Source organism: Vanellus vanellus (assembly GCF_965231255.1).
Source record: "Vanellus vanellus genome assembly, chromosome: 1".
Classification (NCBI taxonomy): domain Eukaryota; kingdom Metazoa; phylum Chordata; class Aves; order Charadriiformes; family Charadriidae; genus Vanellus; species Vanellus vanellus.
In genome coordinates, this window is record NC_138905.1 from 88085515 (window position 1) to 88106115 (window position 20601).

Genomic DNA, 20601 nt, shown 5'->3' on the forward strand with positions numbered 1-20601 from the left:
ATGAAGGAACATGGGAGGCAGAAATGACAAATGAGGGAGGAGCGCATGTGTACACGGTGGGGGAAGGAAGAAGTTAAAAGTAAGACATCTCTTCCTTCCAGCCATATGTTTTGGGGAGAATCCATTGGACTGGTGTTTTAAAGCTCCTAGTAGTGGTGAGACCCATCGCTTTTGCCGATGATGTGTCGGTCATCCATGTCATTGCTGTCTGGGGAGTCGGGTGTTTCCGAGTCGGTGCTGTCATCTTCATCCTCCATGCCCTCAGTAGCTCTGCCCTCGACGCTTTCTGCTGCCCTCTCCTGGCAGCTCTGGTAGGACTGGGGAGGTGAGACATAGGGTAAGGGGAAGAATGGCAACCCAGCTGCCCGCCCAGCCTCAGCCGCTGTGGCTGCTCCTCACCTCCATGGGGTTGACTATGATGGTGAGGGCCGAGTCGTCCCAGAACATGTCACTCTCTTTGCCTCCGGTGCTTGTGTGGCCCCCTTCAGCAGCCCCAGGGACCTCTTGCCCCACTCCCCGCCGGTGCAGGGAGTGGATGCGCAGGATGCCAAGTATCACCATGAGCGCTAGGAAGCCCACACACACCACAATGATGACAGTAGCAGCACTGGGGACCACTTTGGAGAAAGAAAATGAGAAGATATGGTTAGAGTCTGTCACAGAAACATTTCCAACCTGACCTGCAGGAACTGGGGTTCCTGGGCACAACTTGGGTTTTTGGTCTAGGCAGGATCGTGTCCTGACTTTTCTGCTCCTCTGGGCATAGGCATGTTCCTGCCTCTAGCTGCTGTATCTTCACTTGAGACCTGCATGGTTTTCCAGGATGCCTAGGGCCAAGCATCCTCTGATGTCAGCCCAGCCTGTAGACTCTGCACATCTTTATCTACAGATGTCACCAGAATATGTTGCACAGCAGGCATCTCCCTCTTGGGAGGGAGAAATGTGGGCTGGGGAGAGCCTCTAAGGGCATGAGGATGATTTTCAGAGGGTGTGATTTCTGTGCAAGCAGTAGGGAAAGAAGGAAGCCAAAAGAAGACTGCTTTGCACATGGGGCAGAGGGGAGGACTATGATGGCCTTCTAATTACTGCCACGGTCAAAGCCTGACTTCTCTACAGGAGAAAACTTGAAATTCATCTAAGGCCCTTAGCCCAACTCCCAGCCCTTTGCTCTATGTCTGTAGGCTGAGCCTTGACTCCCCAGAGAATCACCTTCCCTGCAAAATCTATCCAGGCCCTTCATGGGTTTATTCTGGGTGGTTCTCTAGAGCAGGGACAACTTTTCCTTTTCTGCTGCAATTGGGCAGGGCTGGAGAAGGGAGTGACAAAAGGCTGGTTTTTGGTGCTCTCCCAGCACATCCATAGGTTGTCCCTATAGTGGCTCAGTGCCAGCTGCAGGACTGGACCAGCTTGGGATCAGCTGCTGCAGGAAGCTGCAGCAAAAGCTAGCTCCAAAGATGCTTTCCACGTTCTCTACAACAGGGGGCCAAAACCAATGCAGGGTCCTCTGTAACAGTCCTGGAGCTTTCACAGCCTAGGAGGAGCCAAGTGGACTGGGGTCATGCTTGTGGCACAGGGCTGCCAGCACAAACCAACAAATCTAATCTCTAGTCCAGTTTTCAGGCTTCTCTATCCTCTGTTTTGGGGGCAAGAGTCCTCTTGTCTGTGTGGCGCCATCTCCTATATTTTTCTGCCACCACCTAGTCCCATCTCTTTTTTTTTTTTAGAGCAGTGGGAGTCTCGATTCTCATTTCCCTCCTGCTGTTGAAGCTTCTTCCTGAAATTACATTACCCAAGCCCACATAGCACCTTTGCAAGGTGCACAAGTGAAATTGTACCAGCTTATGGTTGTTCTTTGTAAACCTTCTCAGGTATAGATTTCAGACTGTTTCCACATCAAGAAAACAACACACCAAAAGAGGAGGATTGTTGCACCGAGCTCTAAAACACAATTTGACACAGACTGCAGGCCATTTGCTAACGACAAGTGGGACAGGACAGTATAATGAGAACTCGGTAACATGGGTATAGGGAGCCTGAAGGGAATCCTCTGCTATAGGTTCTAACAGGATATCACAAAAACAGCATCCTGACCTAAAGGAATAAACCCAAAAGATAGTGTTACGTACTTGGGTTGTTATGAGTGCTTGCCAAACTGTGCCCAGATAGCTCTGGGGGTAAATGATGGCCTCGGTGCATGAACTGCTGGGAACTCAGAATATGGTTAGGATGAGCAGCTCGGTTCATGTTGTGGAGGACATTCACCTGCAAAAAGACCGGAGTGAGACAGACTCAGCCCTGTGTTCATGGTACATTCTACATTGTGGGCATTCCTGTCCACCATGTCCTCTCCATGCATGCACGAGCACCTATAGGTGCATGTATTGATCTTGTACCTCAACAGTAAACTCATTGCTGGAGTAGCGTCCATTCATCTCAGTGCAGGACAGGTGAAACTTCCTTTCATAAAGAGCAGCACCATGGTTGATGTGGTATGAGACCTGGCGTAGTATTTCCTCGTAAACTGCAATGCTCTCCACACCTGAAACAAGAGAATTGGCATGGGGTGAGGAAGCTCCTGCTTCAAAGGCATCTGGCATGATAACCCTGTAGTAACTAGGAGCTATAGAGGAATACAAGGCAAAGCTGGGTTCATTAATTTTAGGAAGGGAGCAGAGATGGAGTTGGCTGCAAAGGACCTGATGAAATCTCCACTTGCATTGCTAAGACAAGCGGAAGGGAAGGAAGGATCAAGAGCAACAGCCTTGTTAAGACCAGGAGAGTACAACAGTGGTGTACCAGTCCACAGCCTGTGGGATGTGCTGTCCCCCAGTCATGTCATGCAAAATGCTGCTGGCACCTGAGCACACCAAACCCCAAGGAGTAAGTCAAGAGGAGTGACACAAGCCTGGGTGAGGGCTCAGACACCATGCCCTAGTACTGTGTGCTGGAGGAGGAGCCACCTCCCCAAGGAAATGGCCTGGGACAGAAGCCAAGGGGTCAACACATGGTTACATCTCAGAGTCTCACAAAGTGCACCAACACATCTCTAACATCGGGTTAAGTACTCCTCCCAGCTATGCCTGACAGGCAGTGAGAGGTGTAACTAGACAGCTGTGGCCAAGGAGAGGACGCACCTGTGATGGTCAGATAGGCAGAGGTGTTGACAAGCTCCAGGCCCCGCTGCTGCAGCAGCGCCCCATCCAGGAGCAGATACTCCCTCTCTGGGTCCAAGTCATCTCCTACCAACGAGATCTCGCAGCCGTCCAGGTTGTGCACAATCTCATCGGACATTCGTGTGTCTGTCACTGAGATGCAAACAGAAAGAGGACAGGGCCAGAAAGCCAGGCAGCCATCAGTGAAGGCAGGAGTTACTCAGGGTGGTACCCGCTTACTTAAAAGTGCTCGCATCGTATGCAATGATTTGTTTTTCTCTGGCTAGCACTGACCTTGAGTAAAATCACTGTCACTCTAATTGCTTGTTGGAGGAGTCCCCCTGCTTCTAATGACATTATTTATGCACATAATAAAGTCACTTTATTTTGGAACAACATACTATTATCAGACTGGTTCACGATAACACATCTTGGCTGTAAGGACTCTGTTGACAATGACAATGTGCAAATTAGGAACAACTCCATCACACATTCCCAGACCCTGAGTGCTTCTCAAAGCTCTCCCCCGTCTCACGACTGCTGGTTACCATGGTTAAGATCTTATCTTCTTTAAAATGGCAACCACATTCAATGACTAACTGCTTTCAGCAGGGCTAAGACCAACCTGCTCTAAGTCAAGAAACTCCTCATTGTATGAAGAAAGGCAAAGCTGCTAAGCAGAAAACTATGAGCAAAAAATCCCATTACCAGAAGAGATACGAAAGAAGTGAAAGGACACGTAGAGCACAGAGCGCAGAGAAATAATCTGAGGATGATGGAGAGAAATTGAGGGACAAGATATTACAGGTTGTGAAGAAACTGACTGGGGAATTCACAGGAATAAGTGATGCGGGAAGAGATGGGAGAGGGTCAGAAATAAGGAAAGCAGGAGAGAAGGGAGCAGGAGGAGACTGAGTAAGTGCAGTAGTGGAGAGGGTAACAGGCAGGACATCCATCCAGGCTGGATTCAATAAAGGGCAATGTAGGTAAAACGCAAAAGGGATTAGGGATGAGCAGCCTGGGAAAGGAGGAGGAGAGAGTGAGGCAAAGGAACTGGGTGGATAGAAAGAGTACAGGGAGGAGCAGAAAGGGATAAGAACCGATTAGCCTACATTGGCAGACAATGTGCCTTGCTTCTATATTTGTAAACTCTCTCCTATTTCGGGTGTAACGAGGGGCTCTACTTCCTCTGCAGGACAGCAACTTTTGTAGGTCTTTCCAGTTTGTCTCTTATAGCTCACCCTCTACTTTACTCACCGGTACCATGCCAATTCTCATCCTTCTTGGCCTCCACCTGGTGAGAAATAGAGCAGGTGATCTGGAGGTTGGGGAACAGGGGGACCCCATCAGGAGCCTCGAAGTCTGACGCAGGATGAGCAAAGTGGGCACTGCCACTCAACAGGATCTGGGGGGCATCAGGCTGTAGCACCACAACATAACCTTCCACATCAGGAATGGAGACACAAGACTCTTCACTGAAACACCTGAAGGAGAGCCACAGAAAGCATCAGTTGGCCCAAGCTTCCACCAGCAACACTGCAAAAGAACAACTCCTGCCTGTTACTGCCAGTGAAGGGCAGTCTTTGGACTACCATTAGAAAAATGGAAGTTTTTCTGACAGTCTTCCTAAAGTTTCCCTATAGCCTGCTGTGCTGAGAGGTGTGGTAGGAATGACATCACTGGGTTTCAGGTAACTTGGTCACATCCACACACCACAGGGAAAATTAAAACCAGCCCACAAGCCTGGAACACTATGAGTGAAGGCAGAAGTTCTGCTACCTGCATAGACCCCAGGACCCCTTATTACAGTGTCCATTTGGATATTGGATACTTTAATATTTATTTTCAGGAAGACTTTTACCCATTTCGAGACCATCAGTTAAAATTAAAATACAAGGTGGTGAAGGAGTGTAATTTTAGTCAAAAGAGAGGTAACCCTCCCGCTGAAGTCAGTCGGAGGTACTGCTTTATCCACTCACTTGACGGTAGTGGTGAGCCTGAGTGGCCGGACTCCAGGGGTAGCAAAGCGCAGTGAATTCATGTAAGCCACATGCTGGATTGCATGGTTGAAGGTTTCCACATCGTCACCCTCCAAGGTGAGCAGGGACTGAGAGGGGTTCACGTGGACCTACAGGTGGAAGAGAAGAAAATACTCAGGGTTCCTCAGCGAATGCCAAGCATCCGGGCTGAGAGAGACACAAAGGAGAAAGGTGGGTCATTGTCGGAGGTGGGGGAGCAGGCAAAGTCCTGGGAAGCACGGCTGGGGAGGAGAGTGGAGGAGACCCATGCAAGCTGGGCAGATGGGCATACCTTCATCCCTTTGCCCAGACTGTCGAAGTCACTGTAATCAAGCCCCTCACGGCAGGCATACAGGCATTCAATAACCTCCCGGCTCTCCAAGCTACCAGGGCGCACAGTGAAGCCAGCCAAGTAACCATGGAAGTAGTGGTGTATTGACAGAGGATCTCCTGAGGGAAACATGGGAGGTGGAGGGTGTGAGAGACATGGCGAGGAAGAGAGCAGAAACAACAAAAGCAACAGCGTGAGGGACATACAGATGTTAGGGGATGTAGAGAGAGACAGAGGGGTGCACAGGACACGAAAAAGCAAAGATGAGAAGACAGGGGATGCTTAAGTACAGATATGACAATTTTTTGAATTCCAGATGGGGGGAAACGAGAAAAACAGACCAACAGAAAGACGAGGGCAGTGAACGGTGAGTAGCGTAGAGAAGTTTCTGCCAAACTGCTGAATGCCAGATGGAAACAATTTCTTGTCCCCTTCTCACTCTGCTTCCTGTGAGGGCTTTTAAAAGAAACTATACGTTCCATAGATAGTTAGGGATGAGGTGACATCTCCTGATGTCTCTAATGGCTATTGTGTTCTTCAGAGACCAACTTTAACGATCAGGCATGAGGACTCATTTCTCCACATGAAAAGCATACTGCATCTCTCAAAGCAGGCTGTAGCCCTCCTATCAGCGTTTTCATGCTCCACAGATATCAAAGTATCAAGGACCAATCTGCCAAAAAAGGGTTTTCCTCCCAAGATGGTGGGAGGTGGCAGGACAGGACTGGGGGAGCTGTATGAGGAAGGCACCATGCAAGAAGTGACAGTCATGCATGGTGAACAGGGGAAGAGAACCATCTTCTTTTCCCTACCCTGCACAGTATCAGTGGAGTTCTCATTTCCTTTGATTTTCTCTTTGTTTTTCTCCTCTGCAAAAGAAGAACATTCAGACAAGCAATAAGGCATTGGAAGAGGTAATTACAGGGTCAGGCAAGTACCTACACAAGTGCCTGTATTGGCCAGTCCAAAAGAACAGCTCTGGAGTCATGTGCCAAGCAGTGCACCTTTCAACCCTAGAGACAGCACATCGCAGATGAAAGAGGGCAGAGTCCCTCTCAGGAAGGGGATGGTGAGACTGTCGGATGAGTAACTGATACAAGGGAGAAAGTATAGGGTTTTTTTTCTCCTTTCCCAATGATATCCACTTGGGGAATTAATCGATTCCCATTTATGGAACATGGTCCTAGCCATGTTTGCAACAAGCCATGTTCTCAACATTTTTTTTGAAACTCAGATGGTTCCAGGAGGGTGTCCCAAGCTGACTAATATTTGCTGGTTGCAAAAGGCCAATCAAGAGCACAGAGCCGTGGGGTGGGAAAATCCCTGACCTGGGAGAAGCAGTACTACAGTAAAGATTTGATCTTGCTAGAAAATTCTGCTGGAGTGAAGGCAAGCAGCAGTCAAATTCCTTTAGTTCTGTCTGCTTTGCCTTGCAGGAGAACTGAAAGACTTGGGGAACACAGCCTTCCATCTCTACAGAACGGGTTTTAATCTGGTAGTGGCTTAACTGTGTTCCTAACCTGATCTTTTGTCCTCCAACCCAATTCCTCTACAGAATGATTTGTGACTTCTTCATATAGACCCTCAAGACACAGAAATCCCCATCAATACAGCCAGCAGCACAAATAGTATCATTGCCTGCTCTCTGGTGAAAAGCTTTGATAGAAAGGCCCATGCCTGAATGAGGTATGGAGTTTCAACTCTCCTCTGCCTGAGAGCAGGTTATCCATTGCACATTCTACTGCTGTTGTCCAAGACGCTTGTCCCTGAGCTATTATCACTGTGGCCTGCTGGCTTGGTCCATAAGGAAGAAAGGGACCACAGTGGCTTTGCCTCCTGCTGCCAAGGAGGCAAGATGACTGCAATGTGGTTTGCATTGTTTAGTACTGGCTGGTGTTTCTTTCGCCTCTTCTGGCTCTCCCTCCACTCCCTTGTTTCCCACGTAGGAAGAGCACGGTTCACGGAGTGGGCACTCACCGGTCCAGCAGGCTCCAATCATGAGCGAGGGTTCCTGCCGTGGTGGGTGAATGAGGCCATTGTCATGGATGAGGGCAGGGTCATAGGAGACACCATCCACGTAGAGCGTGACAGTGGGGAACTCCAGGTTGAGGGCGTAATGGTGCCATTCATCGTCACAGACCTACAACAGACAGCAGAGGAAGGGATGAGCAAAGGGCAGGAGGAGAAGGGACATGGGGAAGAGCCAAAACTGCTTCCTCACCTGCTCCAGCTTCCAGAGGAATTTCACAGGCCTCGCACTTTCCAGCAATGGCCAGTAGAGGAAAGCAATCCGGCAGCCGTGCACAGCCAGAGAGTAATGCGAGTAGCCGTCCTCTGCCAGGGACAAGCACCGGGAGTTAATTACATGTCTCACCTCGGAGCAGTCTCCCTCGCCAGAGCCCAGAAGCACACGCTGGGCGGCACGACTGGCACGCAGCACCACGTGCTCACCACGGGCTTGACTGCTCCCAGAAAAAGTGACACCCGAAGAAGCTGTGCTCCTAAGGATGGACCCCCGCCCGGGTCCCGCTCTGGAACACAAGAGATTTCCCCTCCTTCAGGCACAACCCCTTCTAACAAGTTAGAGGCAGCGGGCAGAAGTGTCACCACCCCAGGAGAAGTGCCTCACCGCTCCGCACAGTACTGCAGATCACCGTCTCCTCTTCCCGCCAGCCTTTGCCAGGCACCACGGCGTGCTTCATCCACACGGACAGGGTGAAGTGGTCACTCAGCCCCTCGTGAGCATTTGGCCCATTCACCACAGGCACCTGGGCAGCCTGGCTGCCATTGAACCAGTAGATGAGGCTGCTGTCCTGGCTGTAGTGCACCGAGAGCCGCGCAGTCCAGTTCGCAGTGGGGCTAGGCACCGGCAGCAGGTCAATCTCTCCTGAGGCAGCACCTACCGAGAAGGGAAGGAGTCAGGAATGTCAGCACGGGAGAATATGGAGCCTGAAAACTGGGGAACAGACGAAGAGGGTGCTAGAGGGCTCGCTGTAACATCCCCGAGCAGAGGGAGGGGAGGAGTTGCCTACAGGCCTTCTCCTGTCTGGGGAAGGATGGTGACATTTCCATCTGTGCCGAGGGAAGTCCCACAGACTCCGCTACTGGGACAATGCACAGAAGCCTCTGGCTTCCCAGCAAGGAAAGCATGGAGAGCCCCACGCAAATATGGGAAGGGCGCCCACTGCCCCTCAACGCAGCGTGCGAGCTAGGTGTCCTCCCAGCCCTGTTGACCACAGCAGGTGTGAGGAATGTGTCCCCCAGTATCTCTGCCGTGTGAGGCACAGAGCTACCACTGCGAATGCCCCCTCCAGGGGAAGGGGCAGGGTGCTGTGCCACAGCTGCCCTCGGCCCAGGAGAGAATCGATTCACCACAGAGTTTGCGTAGTGACTTCTCGGAGTAGTTGTCCCGGTCACAGCCCTTGGCCACGTGGTTTGTCTGCAGCTCCACAGTGGCCTGGATGTTCCACAGCGGCTCATCGCAGGTCTCCAGGTGAATGCTGGGGAAGAGCGCGAGGCTGCCCGCACCTGGGGTGTACTCAATCCTCTTGTTCCAGCCTAATGAAGAAGAGGGAAGGAGAGGGGTTAGGTCCTGCCACAGACCCAAGGCCAGAACATTTGGTGCACACACACAAGTGGCATCTATGGACTAGCCCAGAAGCAGAGATATTTGGCCCCTTCCATGTTGAAAATACAACTTTATGCAGCTGGCATCACCGCAAGGGAAGACTTCCTAGAAGCACAGGATCCAGATTCTCATCTTCTACAGCTAGTACCAGCCCAGCATCAGTCCTTGTATTGTCAACCTCTCTTATCAAGCAGAGCAGATATTTAGCTCTGTTGATTTCCCCTTAGTTCTACTGACTAAGGTGAACCTGTAGGCATACAACACCTCTGGAAAAGCCAAATATCCTCCAGATGAGCAGCCCCAAAAGCAATCTACGTTGAGTACAGTCTATGAGCCTTATCAAATACACAGTAGTTCATAGTAATCCAAGGAACGGTTTTCCAGCAGTAGAATCACCTTTCAGTGGCTTTGCAACAGACTTAGATGTCTGCTGCATCCCCTTATACAGGACTGACGGGTTGGTGCCAGAACTGAACCATACATATAGGCATACAAATTTATATGCGTGTATACAAACATCTGCAACGAGTAGGACTGAGTAGTTGTTCAGCAAAAGCAAAGGGAAGGCATAACTGTGTTTGGAGGTTTCATACCCTGCCAGCTGGGCTTGCAGGTGGGTTTCACCTGGATTTCCACTTCAGCATCATCAGAAGCCCTCTTCTTTCCACAGTCATAGGCTGTCACTGTGAATTTGTAGACACGATCTCCACTGTACTGCAGCTTCTCTGTGTTCTCGATGTTCCCTGGTTAACAAAACGAAGAGATCAAGGGAGAGGAAAGACAGTCTCCTCAAAGACGTTCCTTCTAGAAATCACTCCTATTTTTGATCAACTACAAAAACAACCAAAAAGGGGCTGTGTAGCGTCCGCCCCCCCACCGCAGTGCCACTCTGTAACAAGCTATAGCATCGCACAAAATGTCTGCTGCGTCCCTGCACCAGCAGAGATATTCATACAATAGAGGAGAGAAAATTCACACAGCACAGCTCTGCTAGCAAATGGGACTGGCAGAGAGGGAGCAAAGCGGGGAAGGGGGAGTGACGTGCTCACGGTAGGTGCGGTTTCTTACCATCATTGTCAATCAGAAAGGGAATGTTGGGGGTCAGGATCTCATAGTAGCAGATCTGGCTATACTGTGGCGAGCAGTCTCCATCAATGGCCTCCACACGCAAGATGCGGTCATACAGCTTTCCCTCAGTCACTGCCACACGATACAACTTTTCCACAAAGACAGGAGCAAACTCATTCACATCGTTTACTCGAACGTGCACTGTGGCCCTGAGGCAGAGAGACATCAATAAGAACTGATCAGCTGATTAGAAGCCACACACCACCTACATTTCAGTGTAAGTCATTCCACTAAAGCGCACCAGTCTGATTTCCAGCCATCAAAAGCAAGGACAAGGAAAGAGACCTTGGTTTCAACGCAGCAATGTTGGCACACAGGAGTATGGACAATGGTCTCCCACCCCAGAGAAAGAGAGAAAGGAATGGTAATGTCATCTGGATCTCCTGCCTACATGCAGCAACGTAAAACACCATCCTTAGACACAACTGTCAGGCAGCCCTCATTTCTAGTGTATTCACTCACGTGACTCAGTCAGTGAACATTTCTTTTTGGGTCTTATTAATATGTTGAGTTATAGTATCAAGGCTAGAGAAAAATACTTCTGGCTAAAGGAAGCATTCCCACAGCAATTTTCATTTGCGTTTCTGTGTCAGATCACATTTTGTAACACGCAGCAATGACTGCATGGACTTACTTGTGTGATTTCTTGGTGTTTGCTCCGTCAGGTCCCTCTCCACAGTCGTAAGCCTGGATGGTGAATGTGTGCTCCTTATGCGCTTCACAATCCACTGGTTCCTTGGCCCGGATCAGCCCCTCACCTGTAGCTTTGTCTAGGATCACAGCTTCAAAAGGTACTCCTGCCCCATGGATCCTGAAGCCACAGATTTCACCTGGTACCCACAAAGGCAGAGAGGAAGGGGAGAAAGAAAAGGACTGAGGAGAGCGCATTACAGCCCCTTGCTCCCCTCTCCCATATTTTCCATCTTTCTAACTTACACTCTCCTTTCTCCCTCATTATCACTTCTCATTTCGAGCAATTTTTGGTTCCCTAGGAGTTCCTCCTGCCATCTCTCACAGCCATTAATGGTGTAGATTGCCCTCTACTGGAGACTACTCCCACAGCAAGGGGTCTTGACCAGCATCAAGAAAGATTAGAAGTTACAAACCTCAAGCTAGATTTATTCGTGCTACACAGCCACGGTACTGAGGGAGCACCTTATTCCTCCTCTGCATTCCTCAGGGAGGCAAAACAGGCCATATATTGCAGATAGACAGCCAAAGCATGAAGATCCATGATGTCTCATCCACCCAATCCACCCACACGTGCAGGATGTGCACAGTACCGCAGGGAACTGCAGACAGGGTCACCTAAATCCTAAAGCCCAGCTCACAGGGACGACTTTTCCTCTCCCAAAGCTGAGGGAGGACGCATGAGGAATCTCCAGGCACAGCCTAAGCAAGCACCAGGAACACAACCCTCATAAAGCCTCCTCTGTAGTTTCGGGGATTTGTGCTTACTGTGAGGGGATGCAGCGCTGCCAACGAAGTGTGCCCTACCAGCGTTCTCCAGCGCTCACAGACACAGAACTGTGCATGTGATCTTTGGAAATAGCAGAACTGCGTCAAAAAGTAGCTGGCTCCACCCTCAGTTTCTCTCCCTATGGGAACAGCTCACAGCATCCTAAATCAAGCTGTGCCCAAACTGCCTCCAGACTTCGCTGGGGACCTCCTCCAGAACAAGGTTTGGAGGTGATCGTTTCCTGGAGAGAGCTAGAATCCAGCACAGGGATGAATGTCACCCTGTCTCTGCCTCTTCATAAGTCTCCTCCTGCCTCCCACCCTCCCCAGAGCTGTCACCCACCTACCTGCATAGCGCAGTGGAGCGTCTTTGTCCAGTGCAAATAGCGGTGGGTTGAGCAGGACTGTGTTGTCATTCTCCATGACGATGCCCTGATACTCAGCTTCAATCCAGGGTTTGTGCTTGTTTGCTGAGGTGGATTTGGGGTAAGGGATGGAGGACAGGAATGTATTAGCCACCAGTGACAGATTAAGTAGGAAAAGAGCAGAATATCATCCAGTGGCAGGTAACAACCACCCCTCCCCACCTTCTTCTCTGGAAATAAAGAAGTCTCAAGTAGGTTGGGAGGAAGAAATTATCTTTCTTTAGTTCTACTCTACCTGGCTCTTGGGAGACCTCATCAGAAACAATGTGTTCCTTCTGGCCTCCTCGTTACTGTCTTATTAGAAATACGTGGAGAGGCATCTGGGCGCCCAGGAAAGCCAGAGTGGTTAGAAAAAAAAATTAAACCAAGAGGCAGAAGTAGCCTGATTCTGCAGACAGATTCCAAATGCTAAAGCCTTTAGCTTGCTGGAGCCATAATTAAAGGATCCAGGATACATCTTCCCCTGGGGTGTCCCCAGGGGACAACTCTTGCATGCAGCCATTATCACTTCTGCCTTTCATCCTCCGGGCTAAGGCCCAGGATCCTACACACACATACCCAGGTACAGGTTCAGTCAGTCATCCTACGCATATAATCACCTACTCTGAGGGTCCCTCGCTCCTTCCTTCCCCACTCCATGGCGAGCACCATATTCCCTTGGCCCCTCCTTGCTCATCCCGTTGGCTGGAGCCCAGCCAGGCTTGGCATGGAGGCAGCAGCCAGCAGGAGGCTCTGAAAAATGTCACAAGCCCAGAAATAGCAAATTAATCTTTATCACACAGGCTCCGGGGCAGGGAAAGGGAGAAATAAAGGGCTTGGGGGGTGGGGGGGAGGCGAGGCATGGGGAGGGAAGAGGAGGGGAGAGAGAAGAAAAATCATTACAAATTAAAAACCCCTCCCCCATGCCCACTCCCGGCCAAATGGGCCTCAGAGATTATATTACATGGCCTAGTTACAACCCCCATTCCCAGATAATCCCCCACTCTCCCACCCCCCCCACCCCCACCCCCCCCCTCGGAGAGCAAGGTTTATTACAACCCAGCAATACTTTGAGCACAGCATGGCTCAGAGCTGGTGGGGAGTAGGAAACCGAGCCCTTCCCCTCAAGGGCACTACTTCCCAAGATGTGAATTCCTCCTCTGCAGCGCAGTATCCTCTGAAACCATGCCGGCATGGCGGGAGGTGTTGACTCAAAAGGGACAGCATCCTTTACATCAGAGCCCTTCTGCAAACAGGGGCCAGGGGATGCTGCCGGAGCCGGCTGGGGCGCCAGGGAGACAGGTCGGAGCAGGGATGCACCGGCAGGGCAGAGCGGGCAGAGCCAGCCCGGCAAAGAGCGTGGGTTGGCGTTTCTCCCTCGCCGTATTGATTAAGGTTATAAAGCATTGCGTAGGAAATCCAGAGAAACATCCATCCTGCTCAGTATGCAGGTGGAATCCTCCCTGTGTGCCAGTGCCCACATTTCACCCCACCCCTCCACTGCCCCCACCAGATTCCACCCTGTGACGGCTCCTGTCCATGCACCACACCACCGAGGTGGGAATCCATAGCTACAAATGCCAAATATGCCCTGTTGCTGGGGTAACAAGCTGGTCGTAGAGAGATAAATCCTTTGCTGCATCCACCTGCAACTTGGGAATCGCCGATCTGATTTCTCGGGAAATGAGTTCCCGATTAGAAAAACGTCTTGGGAATATTGTCAGGACACAGGCTCCTACCAGCTTCAGGAAAGCTCCTATAAAGCTAAAATAATTTGCCAAAGGTGGGGAGATGTTTCAGAGTATAAATTCACAAAGGAGAGAGAAAATCCAGAGCGTAAGGGGCCTTGCCTTGCCACCGGGCCCCTTGGCACCAGTGCAGCACAAATAAATGCCCCTGCCAATGTCAGCGCTGCACCCGCCCTGTAGCCTGACCTCCTCCAAAGCACAGAAGGCACCCCAAGGTGTCACATTCCCCGACGACCCCCCAGTCCCTCGCGTGTTTTCAGATACTATTGACACACCAACTCCCCTGGGGTGAATTTCTCACGCCTGTGCCTACAGCCACAGATCTCGAAACCTACATCTTTCTCCATCACTCTGCGTGTTCAAAGAGCATCTGCATTCAGAACGTTACGGCTGTAGCGTTAGGGTTGGGTTTTTTTTTTACATATTAAGCACATAAAATAGTTTTATATAAGCAACCTGCATTGTTAACACATGAACGTACAAGAATTCCCATTGACAGATTGTAGATGGGTGAACTAGAACTGGAAGATGGAGATAGGGGCTGTGTTTTGGAGACCACAGGGGTCGGTGGAGAAGCAACACATTCTCTCTCAGCACGCTAAGGAAGGGAAGGAAAGCTAAATCCACGCAGCGACAACCGAAACAAAAGCAAGACAAGTGGGTGGAAAGGTGGAAAACGCAATGGGAACGCTAGAAGGAGAGGAAAGAATGGAAAAAAAAAACCGCGGTGGCGGGAGACAGACGGAGAAAGTAGGGAGAGGGGATGGGATGAGGGTGCCCGAAGGGGCGAAGCGAGCCGGAGCCTCCGGGGACCGCGGAGACCCCCCGACAAAAACGTGCCAGGCGGAGGAGGCGACGGCGGAGCCGCACCGCCACCGCGGGGGCGGATGGATGATGAGCCACGGCCAAGGCGCCCCTCAGCCCCGCCGCGGGGGAGGCAACCGAGAGGGGGGGGGGTGAGAGGGGGTGTCCCAGCGGGGCGTCCCGCCGCACCCCCGGCGCCGCCGCCGCCACCGCCGCCGGGGGCGAGCGCGGCCGCGTCGCTCCGCCGCTCACCTTTGTTGGAGGCGCCGCCGGGCAGCGCGGCGCAGAGGCAGAGGAGAGGCAGGAGGACGGCGGCGGCGGCGCGGGGCCGAGGGTCGCCCATCGCGGCGGCGGCTGCCAGCCCGCCCGGGGGCTACTGGACAGCGGCGGGCGCGGCCCTGCCCGGCCCGGCCCACGCCCTCGCTCCCGCGGCGGCGGCGGCGCTGGCGACGCGCGAGGGACGGCGGCGGCACCTCGGCGAGCCCCGCTCCGCTCCACGCCCGGCCCCGCCCCGCCACTGCAGCATGACGTCACGGGCGCGGCGGGGGCCGGTGGGGGTCGGCAGCCAATGCGCGGGGCCGCCGCGCCAGGTGCTGCGGGGGGACGGGGGGCGGGGGGCGGGGGTGCGGCGCGGTGCGGCGAGAGCCGCCGCTGGGTGTCTTTCCGGCTGCGATCCCGGGCAGGGCACGGAGAGGGGCGAGGGGTGGGGGGCGGCTGATGGGCCGGAGGGAAGAAGAGGAGGAGGAGGAGGAGGAGGAGGAGGAGGAGGGGTGGGGGGCTTCAAAACCGGCCCCCGGTGCTTCGCCCCGGGAAGCATCCTCGCAGCTTGCCGGGGGGAGGCGGGAGGAGCGGGCCCGGGAGGGGGGAGGGGATGAAGATTCGGGGTGGAGGGGCTGCAGATGGCATGCGGAGCCCGCAGCCCACCCGCCCCGGGCTCGGCAGGGCGGAGCTGCCGCCCCGTCCCCTCGAAGGGTTGGCCCGGGCGGGGGCAGCGTGGGCCGGGGACACCGCTCTGGGGAAGTTCGCAGCCACCGTCGTCACGGTGTGAGAAAGCGGGGGGGTGTGTGGTGGGGAGGCGGGGGGGAGGTGTCTTGCCGCCGGTTGGCAGCCCGGAGTTTAACACACGCATCCCCCGAGGAGGGCGGAGGGTGAGGAGGCGACCTGCCGCTCTCACGTCCGCCCCGGCCGAGGCGGAGATGCCGGAGGAGGCAGGGGCAGTGCCGGCCTTTTCCGCGCCCCCCGGCGAGGGGACTCTTACTGCAGCGGGGAACCCGGCAGCCGGGCAGCTCCGCAGACCTCCCAGCACGGCGGGAGACGGACCGGCCCGCCCGGCGAGCGAGATCGGTTCCAGCTCCGTGCCTGTCCCGCTGCCTGCCCTCTCCCCTTCTCGCCGTCGGCCCCGTCCCTCCGCCCCGGGATGCCTCCCAACCTCACCGGCTATTACCGCTTCGTCTCCCAGGAGAATATGGACAATTACCTGCGCGCTTTAGGTAACTCCATCCCCCTCGTCCCACTCCTTCCTCCCTTTTTGCTCCCTTCTGTCTCCAAAAATGTTAAAAGTGGGGAAAGTGAGGAAGGGATTTAGGAGCCCTCTGGTCCGTCTGCCTGCGACTTTTGCACTGCAGTGGGGAGGTGGGGAGGACATGACGTGACGGGGGCTCCCTGGCTGAAAGAGTGGAGGAGCTCTGGGAGGATGCTGCTAGAGGAGGGGCCCAGGTGGTCCACAGGTGTCCCCTCCATCTCATCCTCCAGATATCAACGTGGTCCTGCGAAAACTGGTTTGCCTCCTGAAGCCTGATAAAGAGATCATCCACACGGGAGATCACATGGTCATCCGTACCATCACCTCCCTGCGGGACTATGTCATGGATTTTGACCTGGGAGTCCAGTTTGAGGAAGACCTGGGACCTGTGGATGGCCGCAAGTGCCAGGTGAGAAACCCCAAGCAGTGCAGTTTGACGAGCAAACTGGGGTGCGCTACAAGTTCATGGGCTTGCTCAGCTTTTGATTCACGAACCGGTTGAGAGCCCAGCCCAGAGCTGGCGTGCCCCTGCAGGTCCAGAATAGGTGGTTCTATGAGTAAATCACTCACAGCAAAGGGGATGAGCACTGTACAGCCAGAAACCCAGTACTTCAGGACCCAGAGGGTACTATCCTCTGGAGCAAAGCCCCGAAGACATAACATCAGCCCACTTGGCAGTACTCTGTTGCACTTGGAAGCCAGAGGGTCGTTCACCTCCCACAAAGAGTGTTAGTCCCGAGGACCAACCAAAGAGGCACCAAATCAGGGACTGTGTTTGAAAATGTGTCTTGAGAGGAACAGTCAGCATCATCGCTGGAAATCTGTATTGCCAGGACCCGCTTGTCTTGGGACCATGTCTTTCCCTCTCCTCTTTTTTTCCAGACAACTGTATCCTGGGAGGGGGATCAGCTGGTGTGTGAGCAGCTAGGAGAGAAGAGGAACCGAGGCTGGAGGCACTGGCTGGAGGGGGACCAGCTGCATCTGGTGAGGAGGAGTCCAGGAGTTTAGCTTTGCTAAATTCCAGTCGCAGCGGGCAGGGCGGGACACACAGCGCGGGTGCTGTAGGCTCCGAGCCAGCCCTGCAGCTTCCTTCCAGCTCCTCTCAGACTTCACCCCCGGCTCCTTCTTTCGGCGGCAGCCACAAACATTCGCCCCCCCCCAGGGTTTAAAAGTTAACGAAGCTCAACCAAGGCGATGGCCCTTCCCTGCCCTGCAGCCTGACCCGACGGGGCTTTGGGGAGGGGCTGGTGGGGGGGTGTCGGGAAGGGGGTGCAGCAGCATGTGTGCTGCGAGACAGGCAGGCGGGGGGGATGGAGAGAAGTAGGGGATCCGGCCTCAACTCCTCTTTCCGACCCCCTACCCCCCCTTCTCCCCAGCGCATGACTGCTGAAGACGAGGTGTGCGTCCAGGTTTTCCAGAAGGTGAAGTGAGCGCCACCACCCCCGCCCCCGGGATGGATGCCCGGACGGGAGGGACCGTCGCTCCCCGGTGCAAACGGCCCCGCATTGACAAAGCAAACAAGACCCGACCGAGCCGACCCACCACCCCCCCGCCCCGTCGCAGCGTCTTTTCTTCTGCTTCGCCTCTCGTCGGACCGGGCCCTCCCGCGGCCCGGGGAGGGGGGGGGGGGGGAGGTCACGGCAGGGCCGGGCTTGCGGGGAGCGGGAGGCGGGGAGAGGAGGCGGCCCCGGTGGGCCGGAGCGGGGGGGAGGGCGATGGGCCGTCGGTTGCACGGAGGCTCCTTTCAGAATAAGAGCAGGGCGGGAAGGAGCGGGGCGGGGGGATGCTCCATGGACGGCCCGCCCCACCTTCCCACCCCTCCGCGGCTCCCGCGCTCCTCGCGCCACCCCCCAAAACCCCCAAACCCCGCGCCGCCGCCCCCCCCTCCCCCCTCCGCTCCGCCGGGAAGCAAAGAGTTGATGCCTGAGGGGCCGGGGGTGGCTGAGGCTGCCCCTTCTGCAGTCCATCGCCACCACCAGCCGGCTCCTCCTGTCCCCCGGGGACCTCGCGTTCTTCTCAGGGTCCTGGGATCCTCGAGCACGTTGGATGGAGAACAGAACTTGTCCTTCAGAGTCAAGGATTTTCGTGGAATGGTGTGAAATCCGAGGGCGGGGGCAAGGGAACTAGCCCCATCCTCACTGCGCTCCTGAGAAGGTCCTGAGGGTGAGGAAAGCTCAGGTTCTCCTCCTGGTGTAGGAAATCCCAGTCACCGCCTCCAGCCCCAGCACTCTTTCTGGTGTTCCTGGCAGCTCTCCTCTCTACAATTGGAGGCCAAGGGATAGAATCGAAGGAGGTGAGGTCCCCTGAAAAGCCAGATCAGTGCCAAAGACAGAGGTGTCCTTTCATGACCCATGAAGACACCTGATGGGAGGTGCATGAGACCACAGGCAGTTATTTCTGAAGGACGCTTGTGGTTGCCTCCCAAGAAAAGGCTGAAGGGCAGGATACACAGAAATGTGTAGCTACTGACATCACGGAGAACCAAGAGGTAGGCATATTTTGAAAATGCAGGCCCTTTCCAAGCTGAGAAAGTGCAATTTTTTTCCTCCAGCAGCTCATCTAATGTGTAGTATTTCCCAAAGAGCTTCTCAGAGAACTGCAAGGATGAGTGCTATGAGAAAAGCATTACTTCAGAATGTGTGATAAGGGCTTGGGGGAGCTGCAGCCGTACCTATAATGTCAACCTCTGGCTCTTCAAGATTGTCTCTGAGGTCATCCCAGGCTGCAGCACCCTGATATTGTGGATTTATTGTCCAGCGCTCTTGTAACACAACTGAGTCAAGCAGGCAGCAAACAGCTGCTAGTTTTGGTGTTCTGTGGTCCTATGTGTATTCTGCCCTTAAGCAAAGAATGGGCAGGACAACCTCCTGAGGAAAAAATGGTACCAGATGTTCCCTGGCTCCTACTTAACATAAAGAACGGGATTGCACAGAACATCTGAAGGGGAACACCACTGGGAGCACTGGAGCAGGACTGAGGGTGCAGCTATATGGTCCAAATCAGGTGGGATGTGTGTTAGAGGTGGGCTCCTCCAGCTAGGCATACCCCCAGCTAGCCACCCTTGCTTTAGCGCCTGAAATACTCTCCTAGTAGCCCAGATGGTATTATCGGGGCCAGGGCAAGGAATCACAGAATCATAGAATCGTCTAGATTGGAAGGGACATTTAAGATCATCAAGTCCAACCAGGAAATGAAGACATGGGAGATGTGCCTTAAAAGTGCCATGGGAAACTTCCAGTAGTGCCCTCTGGTTAGAAAATTCCTTGTCAAGAACACAATGAAATGATCAACTTCCTTACAAATGATCCTCAATTGCCTCTGTCTATCCGCGCTTTGCCAGGGAACACTCTTCCCACTGGTAACCTGTTCATAACAGACCTCTCGGAGACCAGTTTCCAGTGCTTGCCAGCTACTTTCCAGATGTGGTTTCTGAGTAAAAGCATCCCTTCTGGTGGGACAGTAAGCCAGCAGAACCTGCTCCGGCACAGGACAGCAGTGAGCCTGCCCAAGTATGTTCCTCATGCAGAGGAGATATTTGGATATCAGGAAGTACTGGGGCAATGTCCCTCACTTAATCTTAATTCTGATGCGTGGGGCCATATGCTATTACAGAGGCTCTGATTACATGTTTATGTGATCTTTTTCAGATAATTTATAGACATTTGATGAGCAGGTTCTGTAGTACTCTTCCATAAATATCGCAAAGACACTTTCTTCATTCTTTATAACACTATTTTCATCTTAATTCAACATGTTTTTGTAGCTGTGAATTATTTCCTATGCTTTCAATGCAAGAAACTTGTTACTTTCTTTGAAGCCACCCATAATTCTAAGGGAAAACACTAAAAGGGTGGTTTATCTTTTACACCAAAGTCTGAAAGCCAAGAAATTTTAAACTTCACAAAGGTGATGCCACCCAATACATGTCTTGGGCACTATGCTGACAAAAGCCAGAAACATGCTTGTAAGTTGCTATCTTTTCTCATTTCCCTGTTAAATATTGAAGGCCTTATCTGTCTGTCTTGTTTCTCCTAAAAATGCTTGCAGAACAAGCAGCAAGAAGGGTCCTTGGAAAGGGACTTGTTCTCAGAATGCTCCTAATTCTATAGGTTTGTTCATTTTTCTTAATATCTAACTCAAATATCTGAGGTTTACTGCTTTTCCTGAAGAAGGTCCCAGTTCCCCCCCCCCCCAAAAAAAAAACAAACCAACCTTTGAAGTGCTCTGTAGCAAGCCAGAACAGAAAAAAATTGACTTTTTGAAAGTTTGATTTTTTTAAAGTTTAAATCAAGTTGTTCAGGCTAAAATTTCTGCTCTTCCTACACCAGAAAACTGCCCAGCAGGAGTAGGGGACACTTCCTAGAAGGACATCTTGGGGGAGGGGAGAACGAACTCAGAGCAGCTGCTG

The 20601-nt window shown here is 53.0% G+C and overlaps 2 protein-coding genes across 2 annotated transcripts; one reads left to right on the forward strand and one right to left on the reverse strand.

Moving 5' to 3' along the window:
* Positions 1 to 117: 117 nt before the first annotated feature.
* On the reverse strand, positions 118 to 15014 carry CLSTN3 (calsyntenin 3; the record flags this gene model as incomplete). The annotated part of the gene is made up of 18 exons (XM_082483486.1): positions 118 to 317; positions 400 to 617; positions 2127 to 2262; positions 2394 to 2539; positions 3135 to 3305; positions 4410 to 4636; positions 5132 to 5280; positions 5463 to 5620; positions 6314 to 6370; positions 7479 to 7641; positions 7723 to 7835; positions 8131 to 8400; positions 8874 to 9059; positions 9723 to 9872; positions 10198 to 10406; positions 10892 to 11087; positions 12063 to 12185; positions 14924 to 15014. 18 exons carry the CDS (start codon positions 15012 to 15014, stop codon positions 147 to 149), a joined length of 2934 nt encoding a protein of 977 aa, XP_082339612.1. The 3' UTR covers positions 118 to 146.
* An 851-nt stretch (positions 15015 to 15865) lies between these two features.
* Positions 15866 to 17739, forward strand: RBP5 (retinol binding protein 5). Its single transcript, XM_082498426.1, has 4 exons — positions 15866 to 16161; positions 16424 to 16602; positions 17076 to 17177; positions 17570 to 17739. Exons 1-4 carry the CDS (start codon positions 16089 to 16091, stop codon positions 17621 to 17623), a joined length of 408 nt encoding a protein of 135 aa, XP_082354552.1. The 5' UTR covers positions 15866 to 16088; the 3' UTR covers positions 17624 to 17739.
* The last annotated feature ends 2862 nt before the right edge of the window (positions 17740 to 20601 follow it).